General features: G+C 35.7%; 1 protein-coding gene across 1 annotated transcript; it reads right to left on the reverse strand.

Annotated features, from left to right (window-relative positions):
* Window positions 1-10,819: 10,819 nt before the first annotated feature.
* Window positions 10,820-19,119, reverse strand: LOC110810649 (RING/U-box superfamily protein). The gene is made up of 2 exons (XM_022036876.2): window positions 18,885-19,119; window positions 10,820-12,867 (listed from the first exon to the last, which is right to left on the reverse strand). Exon 2 carries the CDS (start codon window positions 12,865-12,867, stop codon window positions 11,203-11,205), a length of 1,665 nt encoding a protein of 554 aa, XP_021892568.2. The 5' UTR covers window positions 18,885-19,119; the 3' UTR covers window positions 10,820-11,202.
* Window positions 19,120-22,215: the final 3,096 nt, after the last annotated feature.

The following is a 22,215-nucleotide window of genomic DNA, read 5'->3' on the forward strand; positions in this document are numbered from 1 at the left end:
TTTTTATATCTAGCACCCTTATGCCTTAATTAGAATTTGGGATGTCACACCTTAGTTGTTATAAGTTAGAACGGTTTCGCGCAAAGATCTGTAAAATCCATAATTTAATCATAACTATCTAACTATCTATTTGAGATTGTTGACTGTTATTTATTCATGATTGCCACCGTTTAACTATCTATTTGATAATTATGATTTATTTGTACGTAATGTTTCTATATGTTTCTCATTGTTCTGCCATGTTATGAAAGGTTAGTTTGTTGAACTATGTATGCTTTGCACTGTTCCCTTTCATTTTGCTTTATTGTTTTTGGTTCATTTCTTCCTCCTTACATATGTTTCTCATTGTTCTGTTTAAGGGCTTACAACTTAATAATGGCTTTTAAACAGGTACATTGTTTCCTTAAAAGCCAATGTTTTTGGAAATATTTTAATTAATTCTGCTATAGTCCCATCCAATAGTAAGTTCATGATGATATGTTTTAAAATTAATTAAACTTTTGAAAACCTTGGTACTATAGTTTAAATACTATTTTCCTCAATGAGTTTTTTAGAACTCTCCCTAATCTATGTCCCCCTCAGATGACATGGAAAGTGATGATTCGTTTGCTGAGTTGCCATCGAAGCTTGTTTACATCTATTTGCGGACCTGTAGAAGAATTTAACTGTATTTGTATGTCTGCACTCTAATGAATCATGATTTTTACATTGGAATAAGTGGCTCGATATCATTATATATATATATATTTTGTCAACCACCTTTTTGGCCTCAAATGTATTTAGAACATCAAATATTTTTGTAAAGGATGACTTTTCATCCACTGTGTATATATATATATATATATATCTTTTCACGCATTCATATCTGTTATGTTATTAGACACCTTTACCCACCGAGTATCGAGATGTTACATCCTCCTTGATCCAAGATTGCATATTTTGATCTAATCTTGGGCCATCTAGGATCACATCATCCCCCTTTCTTCAAAAAGATTTTTCCTCGAATCTTTCCCTTCATAAAAAAAATAAATAGTGATACCAACATAAGACACACCATACATGCCTGGCTCATTGACTTCTTCATTGATGTGGTTCATGACTGGAATCACGCATCCTCTTAGATTACGCAAGGTATCATCACTCAAAACAAAAAAGCTATCAATTAAACACGACTCTTCTTGGTGGCCACTTTCCTCTCCTTCTTTTGTATCTTCAGTGATAAGGTGTTCAATCTCTATAGGAGCATGAATCTTTTTTTAACTAGGAAGGTTCTCTGTCACATCATTACATGACCGGATCTTTTCTTCCCTTAATGCCTCTTGCACTAAGTCCTTCCATTCGTCAAATAGGTATTTGAGTTTTTGCATGTCATGCTGGAGTTCGACAAACTATTTATGAAAACTCATTGTCAAAGATTCCTATAAAAAAAGGTTAGTGAGAGTAAATAAACTCTCAATCACCTCGTGTTTACCTCACACTCTCTCAAACTATAGCTTCTTCTGTTGAGTTGAGAATTCAGAATTGGATTCGCTTTAGATCAAGATCTGTACGTTTGTGACATCCCAATACCAGTTGGGTAAAGGCGTCTGATAACAGAATCGATGTGAGTGCATGAAAATATATATGTGTATAGTGGAAGAAACGTCATCCCTTACAAAAATATTTGATTTTTCAAATACATCTGAGGCCAAGAAGATGGCTAACAAAACACATATATACAGCAAGATATTGAGCCACTTCTTTCATTAAAAATCATGATTCATCAGAGTGCGGACATACAAATGCACTTAAATTCCCCTACAGATCCACGAATGAATCCAAACAAGCTATGAGGGCAACTTGGCAAGCGAATCATCCCTTTTCACTCCATCTGAGGAGATATTAATTGGGGTGAGTTTCAATAAACTCAGTAAGGAAAATAGTATTTAATCTACACTACCAAGGTCTTTAAAAGTTTAACTAATTTTAAAACATATTGTTATGAACTTACCCTTAGAAGGGACTGTAGTAGGACCAATTAAAATATTTATGAAAGAATTAGTTTTTTTTAAAAAAAAAAAAATAGTGTATTCGTTCGCAAACTACTCTCAAGTTGTAAGCCTCTAAATGGAAAATTAAGAAAAATATGTGAAAAGAAAATGAACGAATAATAGCAAAACAAAACAAAAGGAAATACTAAGAAACATACATTGTTCAACAAACTAACCTCGCATAGCATGGCATAACAGTGAGAAGCATATAGAAGACATTCATCAATCATGCATGAGAAACCAAACAACAATATTCAAATAGATAGTTAAATAGTCACAATCATCCATGGATAACAGTCATCAACCCCAAATAGTTTTTATTTATTTACAAATTTGATAGATCTTTGCATGAAGCCTTTCTAACTTATATCAGTTGAAGGCAGAAGGGATCCTCGACTACCACTGTGAATGGACAAATAGTTCAATTTCAATATCAGATAAATCATAGGGAAAAACTAATGATCACGGTTGTACTTCACTATTGTGGCCCCTACAATCAGTCGCGATCCACTCTCGTCAAAGAGAATTTCAGTACCACTCATAGGAGTGGTTCACCAAGAGTCAGTCTTTGTCATATTCAGATACTCCTCAGTGATAATGATCAAACAAATTTTAAATATTTTCCTCCTTTCTTTATGATTCAGAATCATAGTTAAATTTACAGTTATAATCTGGTGGAGGTCCAATAGCCTATCCCAGCCCACTAAGACCTTTATACCCAGATTCACCATCAGGTTATGTTCTCAAGCCGAGACCCAAATAGGATAACCCTCTCTGCCATCACCCAAAGGCAAGGTAGAGGGCTAAATCTGCACATATACAACAATCATTTTCATAACTACATTTAAGTATGCATTTTCACTTTAAAGAAAATAAAAAACATATATCCAAAACTCATCAAATGTTTGATAATTTCCAATTGCGAACAATATTCATTGCATGTATTTAAAACAAATCAATAATTATTAATTAATTCTCTATAAATTTCACTTAAGAGAGTAAGAGAAAATACTAAAAAATTTCTTACCGAAACTTTTAAGCTTCAAAGTTCCAATGACGCTGTTAGTGGTTTTGAAGAAGATGAAAAGTGGCTTGATGATCTGTAAATCATATATGGGTTTTGTATGAAAAAGAAAAATCAAGCTTTCGATCTCCCTCCATCCTCTCTCAATTTTCCTTTAATTTTTCTTAGAATGTGAAGAAGAAAAAATTTGTGAAGAGAAAGGGGCTTTAAATAGCCCTCCCAAACGCATGTAATCCATTTGGTCAAATGCAATCAACGGTGGCCATTGATCAGCTAAGTGGCCAACCGGCTACCCCCACTGGGCTGACGGGATGGATAGGATAACCCATCTATCAAGGCACGCAAGGCGTGTGGCTGCATGTTGCAGGCAGGCTGCCTGACGAGATAGCCCGCGCATGCCCACAGGTGCATGGGAATGTGAGGATGTGATTGTTCACGATGGGATGTTATCTTTGTGCTTAATTTGTAATTTAAACTCCCATTTATTCAAGCTCTAAGGCTATTTAAAACTCCTTAATATTTTGTATTTTTAATTTTTTTGATTGAATATCATATTTTGTATTTTAATTTTGTATTTTATTTGATTAAATAATTCTTGAAGTTAATTATTTTATTTTATCCTAGGAAAATTATATTTTATTTATTATTTAAATAGATTTTAGGAAAAAACAGAGAAAAAGGCAGAAAAATCCCGTGAGAACGCCTGCGAGAAAGATCTTGCCCGTGCAGGCTTTGCATGCTACTCCCGTGTGCATGCGTGTGGCTAGTGCAATGTGCACGTCCCATCCACGTGGGGTGCGAGGCACGGTCTACGCGTTCATCACATCATGTGCAGATGGGCGCAGCTCCGTGTGTCCTGTGCGTGTGCCGTCTGCACGGTAGACCTGTGCGGTAGTTAACATGTAGGACCCGTGTGCTTCTCCTGGCAGTGGTCATAAATCGTGTCATGGTTTGGTAAGCCGTAAATGAGTTGTTGGTTTGGTAAGCTGTAAATGTGTTGTTGGTTTGGCAAGCCACAAATTGCTATTATAAATGAAATGATTACTCATTCCACATGGGTAGTCGAGAATCTGTATTGCCCTCAGTAGATAGAAATCAGAACGACTTCATACGAAGAATAAATTGAAAGACAGTGCATATCATGATTTGTTTAATTTTCTCTATATTTAACATGATTGATTTGATTGACATGATATGACTATGACATGATGAATTTGATGTTTTCTTTAATAAAATAAATTATTTTTATAATTTAATAAAGAACCCTGATATGACTCTTGATGGTAAGTAATGATGGTACTTTTAATTACCCTTAAAATCTTATGATATTATTTATGAGTGCATGACTTGTCTCGCACTCTAATGAGTCCATTTACATAATGATAGAAGTGATCCTCTTTGGTATTTTGCTATTTTGTATTTTGTCGTCACTTCTGGCCTCAGACATATATGTAATTGGGAACTCATGTATTTTCTAAGGGATTTGAAATTAATTGTTTCACTACATACATTTAACTATTATACACTCATAATTTGTTTCTGTATCTAGCACTCTTATGTCTTAATTTTTATTTGGGATGTCACAAATGATATTAGAGTAGTTACGCATAATAATCTCTTACAACTGAGGCTGTAGCTAGAAAATTCTTTTAAGATACTTAGGAAATATGTCATCTTTCAAAAAAAAAGTAGACCACCAACTCGTGTCTTCCTTTTCTTTTGTAAGAATGACACGAGGAAGACCTTCTATAGAGTGTATCGAAAGCCTTGAGGCCCAGGATAATCTGACTAGGGCCAAGTTTACCAAACTCTTTCAAGCCATCCAGGGTCTAATCGCAACCGTAGAATAAAACCAAGCCAACCCTTGCCAACATCTTTCTGCCCCTGATTACCGACCAGCCAAAAGGTCTATCTCCTACAACATAGTAGAATTTAGAAAACTTAGCCCACCCCACTTTGAAGGAGGACCCGAATCCTTAGTAACTAAAGCCTGGATCCTGCAAATAGATAACCTTTTCTCCTTCTTAGTCCTAACTGAGGAGCAAAAGGTCCTCCTAACAGCTTTCATGCTAACTTGTGAAGCCAAACATTGGTGGCGACTTAAAAAAGAAGTCCTACCTATCCCTACCACTTGGGAGATTTTCATGGACGCATTCTTTAAAAACTTCTTCCCAATCTATGTTCGAGAGAAGAAGATGAGGAATTTTAGGACCTCCGCTAGGGAAACTTGATGGGTGCCTAATATGCAGCTCGATTTGACCAGCTATCAAGGTTTGTCCCATTAATGGTTACCCCTGAGAGTTATAAAGCTAGAAAGTTTTTAAAAGGCCTTCGTATCAATATCTATGATCGAGTTACGATGCTAAGACCTATCTAATATACCGAGGCACTAGTGCTAATACTTAGTTGGCCGAAGACCTTATCCTGGCCAGGAACTAGTGCATCTCCCGAGTCTGTACCCAACAACAATAACACCAACCCCAATCACCCAGAAGAAAACTGCCTAACCCAGTTAGTAGCCATCCTGATAAGCGACCCCGACTTGCCCTTCCCCCTACTCTACCTCCACCTACTGGACAACTTGCCCAACCTTTCCAACTATGCCAGCATTGTGGTTGCTTGCATAGTGAGAAGCCCTGTCGGTGTTTAAACAACACTTACTATAAGTGTGAAAGTACTTAGCACTTTGCAAAAGACTTGCACCAGAAGCCAAAAGACATGGCTAGACCAGTAGCCCAAGGTCGTGTGTATCACCTTGATGAACCCATCCTCACCACTCCTGTCCTTATCTAGGGTATTCTTTTTATCTATGATATTTCTACCAGAGCTCTAATGATACAAGTGTTACCCACTCTTTCATTTCTTGTTCATTTGCTAGTAAATTAAATATTAGGCCTGAACCTTTAGATGAAGTGTTAGAAGTAGAAACTCCCGCTAGGAATTTATTAAAAGCCATTATGTGTATGAAAATTATAAAATAAAAGTTTCAGGAGTAGAACTATTAGTGAATCTAATACTCTTAGATTTTTTAGGATTTGATGTTATTTTAGGGATGGATTGGTTAGAAAAATATCGGGCAATCATTAACTACAAAAGTAAAATTGTAACCTTGTGATCACCAAAAATGAAATAAAATCTAGTTTTACTATTATCTAGCCTCTAAATAAATAAGAATATGGATGTTGATCCCGTTGTATGCACCATTCCTACTATTTGTAACTTTCTGAAAGTCTTTTTGGAAGATCTACCTAGTCTATCTCCCCCACGGGAGATAGAATTTTCTATTGACTTGCTTCCTGGCACACAACCTATCTCAAAACCTGTCTATCACGAGTCGTATTGAGCACATAAAATTAGAAGACCAAATTTTTGAACTTCTTGGTTAAAAATTCATCTGCCTTAGTTGTTCTCCTTGGGGAGCCCCAATATTATTTGTGAAAAAGAAGGAGGGCTCCCTCTCATTGTGCATAGATTACAGAGAACTCAACTGGGTAATAATGAAAAATAAGTATCCTTTACCTCGTATCGATGACCTCTTCAATCAGTTGTAAGGAGGTATGGTCTTCTCAAAATTGATCTCAGATCTTGCTACTAATTGGGGGTCAAAGAAGAAGATATTCTGAAAATCACCTTTCGATGCCGATACGTTCTGTATGATTTCAAGGTTATGCCTTTTAGACTAATTAATGCCCCTGCCACTTTTATGGATCTTATGAACAGAATTTTTTGGCATGCACTAGATTAATACGTCATCGTGTTCATCAATGACATCCTGGTGTATTCTAAGAGCCTAGAAGAACATGCAATCCATTTGTCTTGGGTATTCGAGACCCTTCGTCGGAACTAGATGTATGTTAAGTTTAGCAAATGATCTTTTTTATTGGATTGAGTCTCCTTCCTTAGCCATGTAATTTCGGACGAAAGAGTTTCTATAGATCCATCCAAAGTCGAAACAGTGAATAACTAGAACCCACTAAATAATGTTGCTAAGATACATAGTTTTCTTGGTTTGGCAGGTTATTACTGGTGATTCATCGGGTTCTCCAATATTGCTGCTCCATTGACTGATCTCACCCAGAAAGGTGTACCTTTTTTTCAGGAATATGAACGTGGTGAAAGTTTTATTGAATTGAAGTATCATCTCACCTCTGCTTTGGTATTGATCCTCTTCAACAAGACTAGAAGATTTCAGGTTTACTATGATGCATCTCACGTCTATTTGAGTTATGTTTTGATTCAGTACGGTCAGGTGGTTGCTTATGGATCTAGACAATGAAAGTCCCATGAGCGCAACTACCCTACTCACTACTTGGAGTTGGCAGTCATATTCTTTTCCCTGAATATATGGTGCCATTATTTGTACAATCAGACATTTAAAATTTACACTAACCACAAAATTTTAAAATATATATTTTTATAGAGGAAATTGAACATGAGATAGAGACATTGGTTGGACCTCTTGAAAGACTACGACTACAAAATCATTTACCCCCCAGTAGAGGTAATGTAGTCATAGATGCATTAAACTGGGAGGAGTCTGCTTTGTTGGCCCAAACCATGACCTCCAATTGGAAATTAGTTGATGTTATGTAGGCACTCCGCCTTAACCACTGTGGTAATGGTGCCTATCTTGTACAAATCCGAGTTTTGCCTCATATTTTCATTAAGATTTAGGAATCTCAGTTTACCGACCCAGAAATAACAAAAAATTTGAGTAAGTTTACTTCTGAAGAGTTTTCTGATTTTAGACTCACAGATGAGGGATTGTTCAGATTTTGGGATCGTATTCGGGTCTCAGTCGTTATTAAGACGAATCTTCTCAAGGCTGCCCATGCCTTCAAACTATCCATCCACCCCGGGAGTACCAAGATGTATTGGGACTCTAAAACGTCAATATTTGTGGCCTGGAATGAAGAAGAACATTGTCAACTATGTCTCTTGATGTCGTTCTTGCCAATGAGTTAAGGCAGAATACTAGAGACCCAGTAGTTTGTTGCAAGGCCTCCTTATTCCGAAATGGAAGTGGGAGTATGTAACCATGGACTTTGTCACTGGTCTGCCCAGGACCTATTCTGGTTGCAATGCAATAAGGGTCATTGTTGATAACTTGACCAAGACTGCCCACTTCTTACCTATCAGAACTATATATTCCACTAGTATATTAGCCAACTTGTTCGTCAATAAAATTGTTCAACTCCACGGCATCCCCTCATCCATTGTGTCTTATCGAGATTCTTAGTTTACCTCCCATTTTTAGGACAGCTTTCAAGAAGCACTTGGTTCGAGATCGTTCTTTAGCACTGCTTATCATCTCCAGACCGATGGCCACTTTGAACGTATTATCCAGATACTGGAAGACATGTTGTGCGCTTGCGTCCTCAAATTTGGTAATAACTAGTATGAGTATCTTCGCTTGTGTGAATTTACTTACAATAACAATTATCATTCCAGCATTGGTATGGATTTGTATGAAGCCCTATACATCCTATTGTTCTCCCACTTATTGGAATGAAGTTAGGAACCAGCATCGTTTAAGATCTAATTACATCTAAGAGACTATTGAGAAACTTGCTATCATTTGAAGGAACTTAGCCATTGCCCAGAGTCGTCAGAAAAGTTATGCTAACAATCGTAGAAGACCCTTGGAATTTGATGTCGACGATCAAATCATCTTTAAGATCTTCTTACAAGGGAAAAATGTTATTCAATAAGAAAGAAAAGTTGAGTTCCCGTTATCTGGTACCTTTTTCAAATTGTGAAACGTGTTGGACTCGTGGTGTACCATCTTGCTCTATCTTGAGAGTTTGCGGGTCTTCATGATATTTTTCATGCTCCATGCTCAAAAAGTACCACCCTGACCCTTCTCATACCATTCCTCACCAAGAGATGCAAGTTCAAGCTGACATGACATATGAGGAGCTCCCCGCAGAAATCCTTGATTGGACTGACAAGGTTTTGTGTAATAAGAGGATTATGGTGAAGGTGCCGTGGTAACACCACACTCTAGAAGATGAGACTTGGGAGTTGGAGAGCGAGATGAGAGAGAAGTTCTAAGAACTATTCATGACAAATTTGGGAGACCAAATTTCCTAAGGTAGGGGGAATGTAACACCCCAAAAACCTTCATGCTTAATTTTTAACGTGAACTCCTATTTATTCAGACCCTAAGGCCATTTAAAACTCCTTATTATTTCGTATTAATTTCATATTTTATTTGATTAAATAATTCTTGAAATTAATTATTTTATTTTATCATAGAAAAATTATATTTTATTTATTATTTCAATCAATTTTAGAGAAAAATGGAGAAAAAAGTTAAAAACTCCTGTGGGAATGCCCGCGGGAAGGATCCTGCCCGTGTGGGCTCCGTACGCCGCTTGTGTGTGTGCACTGCAACCAACACAGGATATGTGCACTGTGTGCATGTCCCATCTGCGCGAGACGTGAGACACAGTCTGTGCATGCGTCCCATCGCACGTAGACAAGCACAGCTCCATGCACCTTGTGCGCACATCGCCCACACGGTAGGTCTTCGCGCTAGGCCTGCGCACAGATCCCTGAGTGCGGTATGCTTGTGCATGCAGTAGCGTGTGCTGCCTCAGATAGTGGATGCTGCCCCCTGGGCATTGCGTGCTGCTGCCGACTTTTATACCATCCTAGGCAATTATAATTCATAGTGTGAACATACATCTTATATAAACAAATCGACTTAATAGATCATTAGTGCCTAAATTAGCAAATTTTTTTATTCAAATCAAAATTTTGCAATATCATTGATACTACCATTATTAACAGTTACAATAAGAATCTTATCAACTCCTCAATCACGCATATATTTCTCAACTACCTTAGCTATATCATCAACCATGTAACTAGGAATCAGACAAAATTTTGTTATTCGTTTATGAAACTTTTAGCCATTATTAATAAAATAAATTTGTAAATATGTCTATAGGAAGACATGCTCTCAAATTCTTGGACTTCAAAAAGAACTTAAAACTACATATTTTGTGTAAACATATTTATAACAATCCTTGAAAATTGTCCACTAAGATGAAATATTGAATATAAGGCAAAACAAACTTATACTGATTTCCTATATCTAGTCCTCCACACAAAACTAGAAGGTAACTCATCAATAGTAATAGTTTCAATTATTCTATTCCCAACAACCTATTGATGAACTGTTCAAGTACCCAAATTTCCTTCAACCCCAACCGATCGAGATTATTTTCCACCAACATTAACCTGATAACAACTCTTTTAAATTATTCTTTATTGAATTGATTCTATTTCTTCTACTACCCAAAAAAATTTCTTGAAGTAAATTACATCTAGCCTTAAGCCTCTTCTATTCACCATTCTCTTTGATGAACTTCCTACTTTGGCCCTTCGGCTTCCTCAAAAAAACCTTATAATTGTCGCTCCATTGTGGGAAATACAATTTAATTTGACTTTGTATAAATGTAAGTAATACTTTGATATTAGAATAAATAATGTACATCTAAATATTTATTTTAGAAATAGATTAGATAAGTCAAGCTCATAATTTACAATATACAAAATGTGACAATGATATATGAAAACAATAAAAAATATATCGAATTAAATATTTGTATTAAGTTTTACTACATGATAGTTAATTTTAAAATAAATTTGAAAGTGAAAATTTTGAAGAACTTCACAAATTTATGGTACACCTAATGTTGATAAAATAATTAAATATTAGTTATAAACATTTAAAAATGTTTAAATACAATAGAGAAAAAATATAATCCCTTAATGATTAAATTAACTTTTCAAAACGAAAACAATCAATCCTTCATTTAATGCGGGTGAATTAACACGTATATAAAATTTAATGCGGGTGAATTATCACCAAGCTTTGGTGATTAACACATGGAGACAGCATAATATTTTACTACAGTCAAACGACGTTGTAGGAAAGCCTCTATAGACTTCAGAGCCAGCTTTTCTCGCCCACCTATATCATACTATTATTAGCTGGAGCAAGAAAATCAAATCGACCGCCCAAGATGTCTCCGTGCCAAATATACATCTAGACATGAAAATCAGTGAGGCAAAAGTGCTGTAGGTCAAGTGTATTGGACAGGGACTCTAATTATCAACCAGGTCTTTAGAATCCAGTTAGAAGAAAGGCCACCATCTCCTTCTTCTATTTCCTCTTTGGTTGTGAATCGGATGCGGATTATAAGGGCTTGCTAACCCGTTTCTTCCCGGAGTGCCTAGCCACAAGACAAGAACAATGCTAGCAAGACTGACAACTGGAGCAGCAGTGAGAAAAAACCACCTCCTTCTATCCTGCTCTCCGCTGCTGGTGTTGACAGTGGGATGCACATCTAACCGCTCTCTCTCCTCTGTCCTAACTGTTTCAAATCCACAAAATTCATGTGCTTCAGCCTCATCAGAAACATCAGACGAACTGTCCTCACTCACTTGAAGCTCCTGGATTTCATTTATCTGCACCTCAACATTGATGTTTTGCTTCTGTTCCTCGTAATCTTTGTCATCTGTTGGAAGCTCATATCGACAAATGGGGCATGAATTCCTTGCAGTCAACCATGGAAGGATGCAAGATGGATGATAGAGGTGAAGGCAGGGAAGTTGGTTTACTTCAGTCCCACTGGCTAAAACATCTTTGCAGATGGCACAGGCCAAACCACCATTCTTTTCATGCTCATCATTAACGATAACCCGGGGCAGATTATTTACAAAAGATATAGCTGCAGGAGGTGCACCTCTCCTTGAGCTGCCAGTCTCTGCAAGCCGTTCCAGTAGTTCTTCAAAGCCTCTTGCACCAAGATAATCCGCAGAATTTTCTGTATATGGAGTCAAATCTGGTTCATCCAAGCTAGCAAAAATATTACGGGCTACTGTATGTCTACCTCCCCTGATTCTACGGATCATGCCTTCTAAATCAGGAGAGTCAAACCGGCTATTCCAATTAATGGAGCTATTGCTTTCACTTGGCCTTGTTAAAAAATTTTGAATCTGTGTTCTTGTTGCTGCTGTATCGACTGTGTCTAACTCGGTATCAATGTCTTCCCATTCTTCATTTTCTTCCTCCTCTTCCTCTTCTTGGTCATCTGAATTCCACTGGTTCAAACCAGCATGCATGGGATCAATATCGCTGTCACCATTAAGATTATTTCCATCATCTGGTTGAACAAACAGTTCTGTATCAAGTAAACTATTACCATCCATAGAAGCATCAGAATCCCCTCCATAAGCACTAAAAGAAATGGCGTCAGTTTCACCATGCAAACACCTGTACCGGCTCAAACTGGCATTTGATTCACTCTCACCATAAGTATAATCATTATAATCAAAACCTTCACTTTCAGTATCAGAAAGAACACGTCGCCATCTTCTAGATCCACTTGGAGTTGTACGAGAACTTGTTCTCAATAGCCTTCCAGTGGCATCATCATCTGCAATTCGGTGTTCATGCCAATGGCCAGTTGATAGGTTTTGCCTTGCCATGTTTACCATATGTGAGAATTGCTGTGAGAAGAAATTTTCAATCGACTCAGAACTGCTGTACCTGTTTCTTCTTCTACTTGATTGCCGCCTACGAGAGATACGTACTGGTGTATCAACATCTTCAAGTAATAAAAATTTACAGTCCCCACATAGACTGATAGTTTCAAGGTCACCAGTTGCCTCGTTATCAGGAGCAATGATTACTCCACATAGATTACATGCTGCCGAGTTAGTAATAGAATAGTCAACCGTGGAACCTCCATTCACACGGCCATGAGCAGTGGAAATTCTCTGTGATACTGAATCCATCTGATAAAATGGCAGCAAAAACTAAGAACTTCAAGAGACAAGTGACTCACAATTGGACAAAGAGAGAACATAGCCAAAAGAAATATAAAAATTAAACCTAAGACTTCTGTTATTTCTGCCGTAGTAGTCTACAAAACTACTAGAACAGTGGACTATTTGCTTATTTTTTTGGTTAGCTTGTTTCTTCCAATAGCTTCTATAGATAACAAAAAAACAGTTCTATGACTACCCAGTATAAAATGAACAACAATTCAGACCATATAGCTAGGGAAAGCAACAAGCAACTAACTTGCAACAAAGGAACAAGCAAACCTAAACGATGTGATAATTGATCCCTAATAACTCTATGCAAGTATACTTGCTCCCAAAGCCAGCTCCAGAAACAACTCCTCAAATTTCATAAAATAATACTATGTTTGCAGATGGCACATAGCAGCAGCAATTATATTTAGGAAGTTAATTTTATTTTAATATTTAACTATTTAGAATTTTAATTAAGTTTAAAGTAATTATGATTTAGGTTTCGTTTCTCATTATTATTAGTATTTCTTAGTTAATCCTATCTAATAATCTCACTTTCAATAAACAAATCTTGGGAATTTTCTCAATCGTTTTGGTTTTGATGCAATGAAATCCTTAAGTGCAATGCTTAAAAGTTCAAAAGTGTGATACCTAATAAAACTTAGACGCGATATCTATGTTTCATCTCCAAACACCTTATAAACAAATTAACCTTGACTTGTCTTAGATTAATTGGTATCAAACCCAAAGTTACTACTGCCAAAAGAAATCAGAAAAAACAATTGCTCAAAATATAGCCAACTTGCAATCCCCAAAAAACAAACAAACGCGAACCTTAAAACCCACAAACCAGCAGTGAACTAAGTCCACCACCAGTAATTAGGAGGTGACACGCAATCACCACTGAAGACTCCAGATCACTCTCTGATGGCACATGCCTAGACCCTCACTGTGAACCTTCCAGAAAATGTGCCACTCACCCCCTGAAGAACTCCTACTCCACCAGAATGCAACCACCCCAGCCATGTAACAAATCAACCCCCACTCTGGAGCCCATTGCCAAAAGAGTAGACCACTAGAACCCGATAGTCACTCGATGACTGAAAGCTGATGAATGAGCCTCAATGTGAGCATGGATGAGAGTGAGTTTAGTAAATTCAGCCCTTTTGACTTGTTCCACCAAATTTATGTTCAAACTGGTTAATCCAGACTGGTTTAACACTGTTCCGAACTGGTTTTGCAGCTGTTTATACGACTTTCAACACATTCGGTTCTACTTTTGATTTTTTCTTGAGTTGAATGGTGATTAAATCTAAATTTAGTACCAAATATAAAGTTCCTTAAGGGAAAATAAATTCCAGAAGTACCAAACTACAAACAAAAGGACATTCAACTACCATACTTGTTTAGGAATTTCAAAACTTCAGTGCAGCTCAAGCTGCCGCCATAGCTCAAAGCCTCAAAGTTGCACCAGCAGCTGCACTTCGATTGGCGATTGTTAAAGATAAAAGGTTGGAAACATTCTTAAGAATGTGAAAGTCAAAGCTCCTAATTCTGATTGGAGAATGGACTTACCCAGTTGAAGAATATGTTAACTAGCATAATATGTTATGCATGACGGATCAAATTTGCTAATGGTGGCACCATATTAGTGACAACTTGTGATGCAGAACTCAGAATCAACCAATGTGATTGAAAACTCCATATAATTTAGCCTAAAAACTTAATCCCTATACAAATTTTTCATACTTAACTCACAATCAATTTATGATTGAGAACTAAGATAATTGGGATAATTAAATTGAACAGAAAACTATAAAAAATATCTCGATAAGTTCAAATTAACCTCATAAAAGAAATTTATGAAAACACTCTTTAACTAGCGACTAATCAAAACTAAAAGTTTAAATTTATTGATCTCAAACTTCTATGTTTTTACAACCGATATGTAAGGCCTTTATATTGGCATAAACCTTACTAATTCTACTAGAATTTAAAAATTAAATCCTAAAAAAAACTTTAATTATATTTTTATTTAGAAATTTAATAAAATGTTAATTTAAAAAAGCATAAATATAATAAAAATAAAAGTCTTCTCTCTTGAAAAGTGGTGGTGTTGTGGCCGAATTCTCCATACTTGATTTAACTTGGATTTGGTTTCCAATATTTAATTAATTCTTATGGTAGAAGTTGAGTTGAAGATGCTTTAAAACCTTATAAATTGAAGTAGAAAACAATTCCTCTTCTATGAGAAAATCAATGAGGAAATCTATGAGAAAATGGATCATAAAATCTAAAAGAAAATCTAAGAGAAATTAGAGAAAATATAGAATTATCTACCATGAGATGAAGAAGAATGTAATCCCGACCAAAACTTATAATAATAGGATTTGTCCTCTCTTATCTTGACAAGAACTCTAAATAAATGAAAACTTTTGGTTTTGATGATATAATCTTCTTGAAGCCCAGTCATGCTTGATATGATAATAATTCTTGAATCCTTAGGAGATTTACTTGAAGTTGAAAACCATTTTTGAGGAGAGTTGTGTCTGGTTGTGGAATAATGAATAATCAAGTATCCAAAATCTTTAATATTCTTATTATTCGTATGATTAATGTGCCTTAAAAAAGATGAGTGTCCAGTTATAAATCTCCCAAGAAGAGTAAATGACTCCTTCATGTGAAATACCCGGAAATCTATGATTGGGAGGACTCTTTTGGCTCTTTGCTTGTATCATCTTGGTCATGGGATCTTAGTGTAAGTTGTCCCCTTTTGCTCGCATCAACTTGACAAGAACAAGACAACCGGCAATGGAAATATGGGACAGATGACATATACTCTTGAGAACTATTTGCTTGCCAACTACTTTGACGAAATCCAAGATCAAGCTTACACCTTGACATAAGTTAACATGTTAATGATTACATAAAAATATGAAGAATTGAAAATATGGAGTCAATTGGAAGAAAATGCTAGCCAAGTTGCCTCTCCATTTAAATTAGGATTAAGAGATCAAATCAAACAAGAGTCGATTTGTCAATCTACAGCTACTATAGCACAAATTTATCAAGTTACCTTTGTCATGGAAAAATATCTTAAATATCCAATTTTAACAAACATTGGCCCCAATGTGGAATCAACTCCTAAAAAGACCTTCAAATAAAAGGTTGGCTGAAATAATGAATCTACATCAATTTCCAACTCTACTTCCAAAAGCAAGGAAATTATTTGTTTCAAGAGGCAATGAGGTGCTCAACACGTAAAAGGTGATAGGGTGTCTAACACTTAAGAGGTAACCACCACTCCAAATACAACAAAGTAATTAAAACCTAAGAAAAAATAAGGTGCATAACACCTTAGAGACAAAAAGGTTCCCCCACAAAAAGAGTTTACACGGTGTCTAAAACCGTAGGTGACAAACACCACAAAGTAGACAAGGTTCTAACCCCCAAGAGTTGGCTAACAACTCTAGAGGTAACAAGGTGCCCCAACAATTTATAAGCAATATGGTGTGCCAACATCCAAGAGGATGTTTAGAGAGCAACTCTAGAAGTAAGTAATTCTAAGGATTAAGATTTAGGAAGAACCTCAATAATCAATGTAAAACACAAGTCCAAATTATTCCCCTCAATCGACTTTTATCCAACTAAAGTCAGGAGCAAAGGGCTAATGACTCCAAGTGCATTAAAGCACGAACTTGCCATCTAATGGTAGTTATCACCTATCTAAAGCAAGATCTATCCAATAATATCTTTTAACGAGAAAAGGACCTCACCTTAAGGAATTAAGAAAGGTCCACCCCTAGAAGTCCAACACCTCTTGGAAGTACCAAGAAGCTCTCATAAATCCATCTCTAGGGAATTGACCACAAGGGACCTTACAACTATTGAAGATCAATCCTAAGGGCCTTCATGACCTTTTGAGACAGATCTTGAGAGACCTTAAACACCTAAAGGACCAACTTTTGGGATCTCATCACCCTTAGGGATCAATCTTGAGGGAGCTCATAACCCGTGGGACCAACCTCAAAGAACCACGACACCTTAGTGACCAACTCTTGTAGACCAAAGAAACTTAGGGGGCAGCACCACCTATAGACCTCATAACTGTAGATACCAACTCCAAGCGACCTCAAATACCAAACCCTCATAACCTCTAAGGACCGATCATGGGAACCTCAAACACCTAGAGCACAAACACATGGGGACCTTATAATCCTTGGAAACCCCATAATCCTTGTGAACTACTTTTCAGGAATATCATAATCCTCGAGGCCCGACCTTTGGGGACCTCATAACAATTGGGGACAACCTCAAGGGGCCTAAGAAACCTAAAGGATTGACCTCCAGGAACCCCATAGCTCTTTGGGGCCAACTCTGAAGGACCTCATAATCCTTGGAGAACGACCTCAAGGGACCTAAGAAATCTAGGGGACTAACCTCCATGAACCTCATAATCCTTGAGGAACGACCTCGACTAAACTAAGAAACCTAGTGGATTGACCCTCTATGAGCCTTACAACCCTCGAGGGCCAACCCTAAGGGACCTCTTAACACTTGACGAATTGACATTTAGGGACACGATTAACCATTGGAGACCAAACCATCAAGTTATTAAACCTTGCCAATTGACCAAATGGCCCACAAAAACTTGTGAGAGACAACTTTAATGAACCCAAGACACTTGAAGAACAAACCCTAAGCACCTCAAAATGCTTGGGATGATCCATAAGGATGAACATAGGGCACTTTGGAAGTAATACCTATGGGTTGAAACACCTAAGAAACGAATCTCTAAGACCTTAGACACTAGGAGAAGAACCAATCCCTGAGGATCTCATAACCCAATAAGGGTACAGGAGGATGAATCATGCTTGACTTATTATTTATTTTGAATATGGTACTAGAGATAGTTGTGTTTAAGATTGGTCTCAAATGACGTAGTTGAGGATCTCATTCATAACCCTTGAGATTGATTCTGAAGGATTTTAGACTCCTTAGAGACCAATCCCAAGAAACCTCAGATACCTCAAGGATCTCAAAGAGTCAACTACATCATTTGAGACCAATCTTAAACACAGCTATCTCTAGTACCATATTCAAAATAAATAATAAGTCAAGCATGATTCATCCTCCTGTACCCTTATTCTAGGTTAATTGGAGAGAGAGGACATCTAGTATTGTAAAAGACCATTATTAAACACCATCTATCCACCTATGCATATCAAGTTAGCTAAACCAACTAGTAGGACACTTAATTAGATGTGTCACATTACAATATGAGCAATAAGTCATCCTTTCACGTAGTTCACTAACAGCATGATATTTTTTAATACACCATTCTCTCTATTCCTATAGGCATTCAAACAAACAATTCAGCCGCTTATAAATAAAAAAAAAAAAGGGAATGTAAAGTTTCAGCATTAAGTTCCCAAAAACCTCTCTATCTGTTTAAATTTCTTCTTTAAGATACTAATGACTTCAGCATCAGACTATCCAAGTTTCAGATCAATATTTCTTTTAGCTTTTTTATGTAATTCTGACCATCTTGGCGCCTCTAAAGACTGCCATCTCCTTCCATCAATTTCTGAATTTATCAATAGCCTTAGTTATTTTAAAGTGATAAAGAGAAACACATCGTATAATATCAAATGTCACCCCCGAGACTGTTTATCATCTTATTGAACCCTCGAAGCCATTAACACCAACCAAAAATAAAGTCCTTAAAAAATCAAAGGGAACACGATTAACCGCTCAGTTGGCAGGATATTGCTTCTGCGTTTTGTTCCAGTGACCAATCAACTACCATCAGAATTGCCTCGGGCAGGACAAGAAGAAAATAATGAATTGTTATGGCTCTCTCCTGTCCGATAATGCTTGTGGCAAAGCAAAACCAAGAGCCAGCTCTTAAAGAGTGCAATAAAAACTAAACTAAGAACATCGAGGGTCTAAATTAGCATAAATTACATAAAGCTTGAAGAGCTGGGGATGATTACCTCGTCCAGAGAAGTAAAAAAAGGACCCAAAAGGTTGGATCTTGGAACTTCAAAACGCACACGTCTAGTTGAAACGCAGATTCGTTTCAGAGACGCAATTCACGAACACATTCGAACCATCGTCGAACAGAACCGGTCAACCAGTAAAGTTTGTGGAATGCGAGGAAAGAAAATGAAAAATAATCAAATAAAAGGGCTATCTTAATGATACTCAAGTTATCAAAACGGGGAGAGTCCGAAGCAGTCCCATTTAGATAAGTTAAAGTGATGAATAATTAATATATAACAATAATAATAATATAGAATTAAAATAATAAAATTTTTTATATTTAAATAATAATATATTAATGTATGTTAATAATATTTTTATTTAGATGATAGAATGGTATAATTATATTTTTAGTTAAATTATTAATTTATTTATATTTATTATATGTAATATTAAATAGTATAAAAAAATATTTAATGAAAAAAAAATTATTTATTAATAAAATTATATTTTTATTTAAATAAATAATTATTATATATAATTAAATTTAAATTTTATGTTTAATAAAATAAATAATAATTATTTATATTATTACATTAATTTAATTTTAATAAAAATAAAATTATTTATATATTAACAATAAATTATTATAATTAGATATTATTATATTAAATTTAAAATTATTTTAATAAATAAAAAATTAAAATATATTTAAAATAATCATATATTATAACTTAATTTATTAATTAATATTGTTTAAAAAATTAATTATCAAATTCCATGTGTGCAATAATATTTTTTTTATTAGTTTCAAACTTCTAAATTTACTTTTTAACAAAAATATATAGTACATATATACATATGTAGATATTTCGTATTCATATTCAATAATAAAAAAATATTTATATTCTTTTACTAAATTACTTGAAAATTAAATAAATATCACAATAAATCAAAAATGTTTCAAAAATATAAAATACTGTCCACAAACAAACAAATAAAGATAGAAGAAATTAGTCCATTTAACATAAATTAATCAATCTAAAACATAAATTAGCCCATCAAAATAATAAGATTCAGCCATTAAAGATCTAACATCAGTTTGACAAAGGTTCCTAAAACCATAATATAGCCTTGCATTTCGACGACAACAACCTCCATTTTCAATTATCTAAAAATTCGAAGAAAGTAAAAAATCAAAATCAACAAAATAACAAGTACAAAATATTCAAACTTGAGATGTGATATTAGTCATTACCTAGTAAATTAAGCAAATTGGTCATAAAAAACTATGTCGATCAAGAGGACAAGTCATTAAAGCTTTAGCCATGTTTGGTTTGTCCATAAGCAACATAAAAGCTTTTGTTTCTAGAAAGGGATCTAATCCGATACGAGAAACCTCTTAATATAGCTCTTCTGCTGAAATAGACACTTTTGAAATTGTTAATATTTCCTTCACTGAATTTGAAATAGTTCGAACTTCAGCCAAATATTCTTTTTCATAGACCGTTGTCAAATGTTTCGCTTTCTTTCGTATTAAAGACTCTTGCACCTCATGTTTGGATTATGAAGTAGGAGTTTTGGGTGTTGGAGCCTCCCATGAACTATTCAGACTATGAAAATTAAATGTGAGATTGGTAAACGAGGAGGTTAAATAGTAAGCTCTTAAGTCAAAATAATTAACTTTTGAAATCTTATGATATTCATTTACTACTGTTTTCTTTACTGAGTATATGGAACTCACTCTTTCCATGCCCCCCCCCCCCCAGATGAGGAAGAAAGTGACAAACTGCAGGTTGACCTACCCTTAGAAGTCTATGAGGATCCCGTGGATCCACAAGTCTGAGTGCATGACTATTCTCGTACTCTGATGAGTCCAATAACATAGTAAAAGAAGTGACTCTTATGTTTTGTTTTGTATTTTTAGCCACTTCTGCCCTCAGTATATGTATGTATGAGAATTCATATGTATTTGTAAGAGATTTGTAATAATTTTGTTCTGCTGCATAAATTTTATCATGCAATCGTTATTCTAAATCTGTATTTGGCACTCATTTGCCTTAATTAACACTTGGGATGTCACAGATGGTATTAGAGCAGAATTTTACAGATAAAATGCCTTGCATTAAGGCCTTAGGTAGATGAACCCTTTAGAATACTTAGGAAAGAAATAAGTCATCTTTTCAAGATTAGACCACCAACTCGTGTCTTCCTTTCTTTTGTAGGAATGACGCGAGGAAGACCATCCGTAGAGTGTACTGAGCAACTTGAAGCCCTGGATTATCCGACCAGGGCTGAATTTGTAGAACTTTTCCCACAGTTTCCGATTTTCTTTTCAAAAACACCTATAGAATCCAAATTTTCACCTTTTTTTTCCCAAAATCAATTTTAATTAAATTCAAATAATATTTTTACCCAATTTTATCATTATTATTATTTTTATTTTCATTAAATTAAATTAAATTAAATCAAATTATATTAATTAAAAATCTAAAAAATTCAAATACAAAAAAAAGAAAATAGAAATAATAATAATAATAATAATAATAATAATAAGATTAAAATACTTGGGTGTTACACGAAGCCTAGATCCTACAATTAGAGAAACTCTTCGCTGTCCTAGACCTAATCGAAGAACAAAAAGTTCCTCTTGTAGCTTTCATGTTAAATGGTGAAGCAGAACACTGGTAGAGACTTAAAAATGAAGTCCTGCCTACCCCTACTACTTGGAAAGTTTTCATAGATGCTTTCTTTGATAACTTCTTCCCTGCTTATGTTCAAAAAAAAAAAAGAGGAGAAAGTTCAGGACCTTCACCGAGAAAGTCTATCTGTTGCCCAGTATACAACTTATTTTGTTCAACTGTCTAGGTTTGCCTCTTTGATGGTCAACCTCGAAAGCCAAAAAGTTAAAGAAATTTTTCAAGGCCCTTCGTGCTGACATTTATGACCGGATCACGATGCTGAGACCCGGGTCGCTATGCTAAGACCCAACTTGTATGCGGAGGTGCTCGAACATGCTCAGTTGGCCGAAGATCTAAGTCAAGCACCAAAGCATTGCCCAAGTTCGTACCCAACAACAATCCCAACAGCTTAGAAGGAGATTACCTGACCCAGTAAGTAACCCTCCAGACAAATGAACTAGGGTTGCCCTTCCTCTTTCCTTGCCCCAACCTACAGCTCCACCTGTCCGAGCTACCCAACCCTGTCAGCAATGTGGTTGCTCGCATGGTGACTTGCCCTATCAACGTATCAATAATGCTTACTATCAGTGTGGAAGCACTCAACACCTTATAAAAGATTGTCCCTATTGATCAAAGGATGTAGCCCCACCTGTAGCACAAA

Source organism: Carica papaya, chromosome 6, assembly GCF_054855325.1.
Source record: "Carica papaya isolate Zhongbai chromosome 6, ASM5485532v1, whole genome shotgun sequence".
NCBI classification, from domain to species: Eukaryota; Viridiplantae; Streptophyta; class Magnoliopsida; order Brassicales; family Caricaceae; genus Carica; species Carica papaya.